Source organism: Geospiza fortis, unplaced genomic scaffold, assembly GCF_000277835.1.
Source record: "Geospiza fortis unplaced genomic scaffold, GeoFor_1.0 scaffold429, whole genome shotgun sequence".
Lineage (NCBI taxonomy): Eukaryota > Metazoa > Chordata > Aves > Passeriformes > Thraupidae > Geospiza > Geospiza fortis.
This window is the reverse complement of record NW_005054411.1, coordinates 1,979,186-1,986,899: the sequence shown is the minus strand read 5'-3', so window position 1 is coordinate 1,986,899 and position 7,714 is coordinate 1,979,186. Positions and strand designations below refer to the sequence as shown.

At 39.7% G+C, this 7,714-nt stretch overlaps 1 protein-coding gene across 1 annotated transcript in view; it reads right to left on the bottom strand.

The window, feature by feature from the left end:
• Positions 1 to 358: 358 nt before the first annotated feature.
• ZNF277 (zinc finger protein 277) overlaps positions 359 to 7,714 on the bottom strand; it is a 41,713-nt gene continuing 34,357 nt past the window's right edge. Inside the window, exons 8-12 of the mRNA XM_031061394.1 lie at positions 5,639 to 5,706; positions 4,370 to 4,466; positions 3,771 to 3,813; positions 1,558 to 1,732; positions 359 to 764 (exon numbers count right to left, since the gene is read on the bottom strand). Coding sequence (XP_030917254.1) covers positions 572 to 764; positions 1,558 to 1,732; positions 3,771 to 3,813; positions 4,370 to 4,466; positions 5,639 to 5,706 — 576 coding nt within the window. The 3' untranslated portion in view covers positions 359 to 571. The remainder of the gene's footprint in view (positions 765 to 1,557; positions 1,733 to 3,770; positions 3,814 to 4,369; positions 4,467 to 5,638; positions 5,707 to 7,714) is intronic.

Genomic DNA, 7,714 nt, shown 5'->3' with positions numbered 1-7,714 from the left:
TACTGATGATTAATAATAGAGATATACAGATTTTTATTTTCCAGAAGTTCTAAGGTAAAAATGAGCAGGATTTCCTTCACACACCTGACCAAGAATTACATTTTCTGTCTGCTCTCTAACAGCAATAGAACATAGATGATTTACTCACTGGCTTTACACATCGTCTCAGTTGTTCTCACCTTTCACAAGGTGGCCTTAAAATAGAACTCATATTCTGATTCATTCAGGACAAATTAAAAAAAGATGAAGAATTTGTAAATAACTCTAACGCACTAAGGGTATTTGAAGATCCCAGCATAAAATCAAGCATGCAATTTTAAAATTAAGCTAAAATTTAAAGGAAGATACACCAACAAAGTTAACATTAAATTTTTATTCAGGATTCGCTTTTTAATATTTATGTTATCATAATATTATCGTTTATGTTATATAATGTTATCATAATGTCCCATGATGATAACATTAGTGAGTTTTGAGTTTAACTGTATTCCAATAGTCTTGAAAGGTGTTTTTTTTTGGTTTTTTTTTTCTTGCAGAAAAAGCACTAAAGGACAGCCACTGTACTTCCAAATCAAAATTTCTCCTGATTCTTGTTCTCTTTCCACAGAAGCTGGTTTAAAACACTGCTCTGCTTGAGAGCTTTTAGGCTGGATATATCTTCACTTACAACAGGCACTTCTTCACTTTGATCCTCAGCTTTTGCATCTTCACTGTCTGACAGTGTACACAGGAGTGTATCATTTTCATAGGTAGGAAAATAATACCTGAAAGCAACAAAACATGATTACTAGACAGTCACACATTTTGTTTGAGAGGCTGAGACAAGAATTTTAAAAAGGAAACATGAGCAAGTCTGGTTGTCTGGAATGACAGTAAACAGCACACCCAAAAAATCAACTGCACAGTGCAGGTATGCACAGTGTAGAGGAGTCATAGAGAAGAGCTGACAACAGATGAGCCCTTCCTCCTATTTCTTCAACCATATGATATTACAAAAGAGACTGCAGATCCATATTTATCCCTCAACAAAGGCTGAACTGAGGTGTTTGAGTTAGAACACTCCCTGTGCTCTACCACCTGGTAGAGAGCACCATTCCCTGGACCCATACAGATTACTTAGAGTCTGAACCAGTCCTTTGTTACACTGTCTCTGTATTTTCCATGGAAAAAACTATGGGTAAACTACCAATTTGTTTTGGTGCCTAAAGTTAGGTAGACATCATGCATATATCTACATTAGACATGCAAAAGAAGGGGTTTGACTTGGTTCTAGAACAATTTTGCAACAACAAACTTCTCTAGGACAGGGACTTCAAAGTGCAGATCCCATATATAGGAACATGCATCTTGGATGCAACTAGAAGAGGAGTACCCTATGTTCATTTTATCTTCAGACTGTATAGAGATTTCTAATCCTGACACCATTTATTATTTTATCTGGGCCACTAGAGTTAGGGAGCTCAGGGCACTGTTGTATTTGCAAATCCCAGAACTTACTGTTTCATAGAAATTATCAAGTAAAAGTATAAATGCTGGAAGAAATGTATTTGCCCTTACTGTGGTTGATCCCATGTAGTCCTGGCTGGCAGGGATGCAATGTGTTTGGTCTCTTCCATATGACTTATCAATCCTCCTTTGGATTCAAATTTCTCCTGGCAGTTGTAACAACGACAATGATGGATTTCTCTTCTGATGAAATTCACTAGCTTTACTTGCTGATAGAAGTTCAGACCTGGGAGAGATGGTAGTGAACAAGCACTCGGGCAACATAAGTCTTAATTTAAAAATGCTTGCTTGGATTAAGCATAAGGATTGATAAGAGCTTACTGCAGACAGCACTGCCTGCATGCTGTATCTTAGCAAATTAATGTGTTTATTCCTAGCTGCTGGGAAACCAACCCTTCTTTTAGTGCAAAAACTGCAAACATTTTGCTTCCTCAGTCTGTCTTTAGGCTTAGTGACAGAGGTTCAGGAGGAGGCAAGTAGGTTGAAGAACCTTGGGAAGTGAGAGAGAGACTGACTATTGGCATTGCACCCTGGCTTCCCTGGGCCAGGCCCAGCAGGCAGACAGGGTGCATGGTTTGGAGGATCCCCTGCCCTCCCTGAGCACAGTGACTTTAGGGAAAGGGGCAGTCCCTTAGAGCAGACCTGTCTCCTCTGTGACTGCCCCACGTCCCCAGGTGTGAGCCCCTGCAGTGGAACCCAACAGTGATGAGGACAATGGTTCACCCAGCACAGTGGCACCACCAGGGTTAACTCAGCCTGTGCCCTGCAAAAAAGCTGCTCCCATAAAGAGAAAAATACAGGTCATGGTCACAGAAGGTTCTCTGCTGGAGGGAATGAAGGCCAAAATGCCAACCAGACTCACTTTTAGGGGAATTCTGCTGCCTCCTTGGGGCTCAGGGTCAATGTGTGATACCTTCCTGCCCTCATGGGTAATTATCTGTTAGTGATTTTTCAGGTGGGCAGTGATGAAGTTGCAACAAGAAGTCCCAGGGCAATCAAGAGAGACTGCAGGGCCCTGGGAAGACTGGTTAAGGGATCAGGAGCACAAGCAGTTTTCCTCTGTCCTTCCAGTTGCAAGGAATAATGAGGGAAAAACAGGAAGAGCCAGCAGATCAATACCTGGTTCCAAGCCTGGTGTCACTGGAAGAATTTGGGGTATTTGGATCATGGGTGTGTCAACACAACCCCAGGCCTGCTGGTGACAGATGGGGTACACTATCTCAGAGGGGGAAAGGGATCCTTGCACAGGAGTTAGCAGGGCTCACTGAGACAGTTTCAAACTAGATTTGAAGGGGGTAAGGGATAAAATCTGTCTAAAGGCCTGTTAGAGATGAGCCTGGGTCAGGGTGTCAGTGTATTGTGTTTGACAAAGTGAAGTGCTGGGTCCTGCAACAGGTCACACAACCCATGCAGTGTTACAGGCTGGGGGAAGCTGCACAGTAGAAAAGGGCCTGGGGGTGCTGGTGACAGCAGCTGAACATGAGTGCCCAGGGGGCCAAGAAGGCCAATGGCACCTGGCCTGTATCAGCAACAGTGTGGCCAGCAGGAGCAGGGCAGAGATTGCCCCCCTGTTTAGCCTGGAGAAAAGGAGGCTCCAGACTGACTTAATTACTCTCTGCAGCTACCTGAAAGGAGGCCAGGCAGGGGTCAGTCTCTTCTTCCAGGTAACAAGTGATAGGGGGAGATTTAAGTTGGATATTAAGAAAAATTTCTTCACCAAAAGGCTTGTGAAGCCTTGGTACAGGCTGCTCAGAGAAGTACTTGAGTCACCATGTATTTAAAATAGAGGTATTTTAGATATGTGTAGATGTGGCACTCAGGGACGTGGTTTAGTGGGGACTTGGCAGTGCTGGGTTAATAGTTGGCCTTAAGGATCTTAAAGGTCTTCCACAGCCTAAATGATTCTATTCTATAGCAGAAAGCAAACATTGAATAACAACAAAAATAATAATAAAAATAGTAATACTTCCAAGTCTCCAGCAGCCAGACCTGGAACTCATAGAGCAGGTATTTGTAGAAGCTACTCTGCAAAAGAATCCAATGGGTCTAAAGAAAATAGCACACATCCTTGGCAGCAGCAACAGTTCCATAAAAATAAAGTGTTCTTGGCTTGCTTTTGTAAGCTGGCAGAAACAGTTTCCATTATGGAAAAGTTAAATGTCTCTACAAAAATAAAACTGATAAACTTGTTTTCCACTATTCTTATGATGTGGTTTTCTCCACACTAGTGGCAAATGCTGACAATTACAGCCCCTCTTACTCACCATGCTCTGACTTTATTTTAGGAAAGTGAAATCCATGTGATTTCTGGAGGGAAAAAAAAAGGGAAGAAAAAAAATCTTATTTCCACTACTTCTACAATTCCAAATTAAAAACAGCTCAGCTTTTCATGGGCTGACACAGACATACACATGAATACACATACACACAAACATGAATGCATGAAACAAACCCCAGAAGTTTGGGTTTATCAGAAACTTTTGCATTCATATTTAATACTTAAATAGTTTATTAAATAGTTTTAATAGTTTATTATTAAACTATTTAATAGTTTATTAAAACTGAAACACAGATGCTAACCATAAAATATATTAAATCATGAAACCACTATGATATCAAAGATGCTACTTTACTGCCTGTAGCAGTCTGTACACTCACAAGTAATAGCTAGTCATACTCTTAATGTAAAGCTTGACTTGTCTGCATGTTTTAAAGAATAGATGCTGGAGGTGCAAGCACTATTTTAGTTCTGTGCTGAAGAGGGCATTTTAATGCAGCAACTGATTTGACCTTAATAAAGATGTCACAACTACAATTTTTAATTCCACAGTGATGAAAATCTGTTATTTAAAAAAAGTCTTACCTGCATGTGAAGATAGAGTTTCTCTGTGGTGTCTGCTTGTTGTTCACAAAACAGGCAAACTGCACATACAGGATGCTCTTCCCAGTCAGACCAATCTCTTATGAATGAAAGTCAAAAAGATTCATTTAGTCTTAGGAAAGAGAAGAGACATTTTGAGAAAGGGCAATTCAGATTCTGCTTTCACAACACTAGAAATAAATCCAGAGAAACTGAATATTTTAAAGGGGTGGAAAAGACAGTGTGGATTTACAGCTGGATGCATGATTACAATCTGGTGTACAGTCTAAAAAAATTAGAAATTTGAGAAAGACTGAGCTGTTAATATTGGGTAATTTCTATGCAGACAGCCATTTAATAGTACTTGAAACTGTCTGCACTAGTAAACAGAATCCTAACTTCAATTTCTATCCAGTTTGGCAAGTCATTAAACATTGCTTTCAGTGTTTATTTTCCTAAGGTCTTTTAAAATTCTTGCATACCTTTCTAATCTTTCAATACACCAGCCAAAGTCATAATCATCAGGCAGAGCTAACTCTAAGTGTTATTTACTTATGAAATATTAATTACTCACTTATGCTACATTTAGACAAGTACACAGAGAATACTTTACCAAAATATCCATTTAAATCATAATGCTGCTGAGAGCTAGAACTATTACTGCACCAGGCAGAGTCAAGTAAAATTAACCTCAAGTCACAGAGAGGATCAGGAAGATCAGGGACCTTGATACCCATAAATTACTTCCTGCTTATTCAATTTGCTATGGCCAAGGAAATCACCTCTGCAGTGATCTGAGGGCCTGGACCACAGAAGAATGCAGAAGAGGTGGATGTTGCCCTCAATCAGCACTGTTGAGAAGCTTCCTTTGAAATCCTTTAATCTCTAGTTATTACCTTTTTATCAATTTTTATACAATTTCTTCTTCATACTGACACTTTTGATGCTTACTTTTAATTTTAAATTTGAGCAGAATCTGTTCAACTGTTTTCTGGTGCAAAACTAAACATGAATGTATTTTGTCGACATCATTACAAACAGAAGGCTCTTGTTTGAGCTCTAGGGAAACAAAAAAACAGGCTTGTGGATGAAATACAGAGTTTACAGCTCTCATTGCTCAGAAGTGTTTTTAATGAGGACAATTTGGAGTTGATTTGATTGGCTTAAATGAATTTAAACTGGGTACTAACTGTGCACAGCATTTTCCCTGCAACTACTTCAAAAAATAATGGTGCTGCAAGTCTGTGTAATGGATACATAAGTAACTCTTACTCTTCTAGGTTATCTAGTAATTCCCGGTCATCCTCTGACTGCACTTCCTCCCAGGACTTTCCAAATTCCTGGGGGGGGGAAAAGAAAAGAAAAAACATTTCCTGATTCTCATCACACATTGTCACTGAACTGAAAGAACATCTCAGAAGTCACAATCAATATCTTTTTTTGGATCACTTCAGTATTGCTGTGAGTAAAAGGCATAATGTTGTCATTATACAACAAACGTTTCATATCGTTGTCTCCTTAGTGCAAGAGCTTCATACTTCCTCAATGCGGCTCATAGGCAGCCCCTCCAAGCACTGACTCTTTCTTCTTCTCACAGTAGCCAACTCAACAAACCAATCCACACTTTTAGAACACTCTTCTTCTTATTGGCAACAGCTGGGGCCTGTTAAAGTCAGGCCTATTCCTAATCTTCAATAATTAACCCATCTGCAACTCTTTAGGGGATAAGATTACTTTCTAGACTACCTTTATTTACTTATATTCTATCCCCCTACAGTGCAACACTTCCAAAGTGTTCCTGAGGCGGGTATGTTACCAATACGTCAAGTTTGCCCTCCCACTTGCTCAATCCATCTGCCCACCTTGCCTTTCAAGCAGCAGGTTGCTGCTCCATGCAGCTGCCCCACCTGAGGCTCCAGCTGCAGCACTCAGAGCTGTGCCTTGCCAAGGCTGTGCCAGTGCAAACAAAAAATTTTCCCTGCAACTACTTCAGCTTAGCTAAAGTGCTCCAGAAAGTGCTCTGGTGTCAGCTCAGCCAGAGTGCTCCAGAAAGCAGGACAGCCAGGGCACAGAGCTCTGGGATAGACTCCACTTTGTGTTCCCTCCTCTTCTCAGACATGAACGTAAGCACATCTATTCATGGTGTTCTGTTCCTCCTTTTGCTTTTTGTGTTGTTTATTTATACCTTAAAGACCTTCAGCAAGAAGTATACCACAATACATTTGTGCAGCCTTCAGCACAATGGCAAGCACTCTCAGCAGGACTGAGATATAAATAACAGGCAATAAAAAGCTAAAGGGCTCTACTCAAATACCAGCAGTGATCTTGGGATTCTTCTTGTCTTTAAAAATACACTTGAGCAAACTAACCAGTAATCAGAATAGTATTTTTGAACCTGATGGCTATGGAGGATTCACAAAGATTACAATTGATGATCTCATCCCATAAAAAAAAAAAGACAGCTAATAAAAAGATAATCCTTCAATTGATTTTATTACAATATTCCTACTAATAAATATATTTAATAACATCCTTAGTAACAAGTATGATTATTGCCTTTATGGGTGTTTGGAAAAAGAAGGAAAAGATATCGATCATTTAACAATTTAATGAGAATTCTTAAAGTTGTTAGTGTCTATCAGGAAAATGATAAACAATTGTCCCTAGACAGCTCTAAACATAACGTCATAATATATTACAGAATGAAAATTGTGTAATTAATTCAGTGATACTACATGGTAGTGTGCAAGCTCTCTGAGTGAGAGGGGAGACTCATTAATGTCACCATTACTGTGAGATATCACGAAGCCATTAGCACCTCTCACCACATGTTCTCCCAGCTGCACACTCCTTTCCTATGTCTGCTAATGCTAACACCTTAATGAGCACAGAGTGGCTCACAACCACTGCAAAATGAAGAGGAATGCTTACCATTTTCCCCTTACCAGCTCAAAGTGTATCAGCATAACAGAGTATGTTCAAAACAGCAGCCTTAAGCTTCACCTTTTAATTGAAGGTGAAAGGGAAAAAATACATCTGAGCTTTGTTATTGCTGATGTTTTTTATGGTGTTTCTTGTGAGGAAGGCAGAGAGGGAGCTTGTAAGATGTCTCTGTTTCCCTCATCTATTTATATTCAGAGGTGAAAAAAAGAAAAGGAAAAATCTAAAAGCTAACCAGGTCTTGTATCACTGGAAAATTGCATGGTGAATGGATAACTAGGAACACTGTGATGAAAGTGCAAAGAGACTGAATCTGAGCAATTGGGTGGAAAAGAGTTCTTTGAAACATTCCTAAAATCCTTCAGGTTTTTTTTTTTAACACTTTTTCAGTTCTCCAGCTTGATGGGC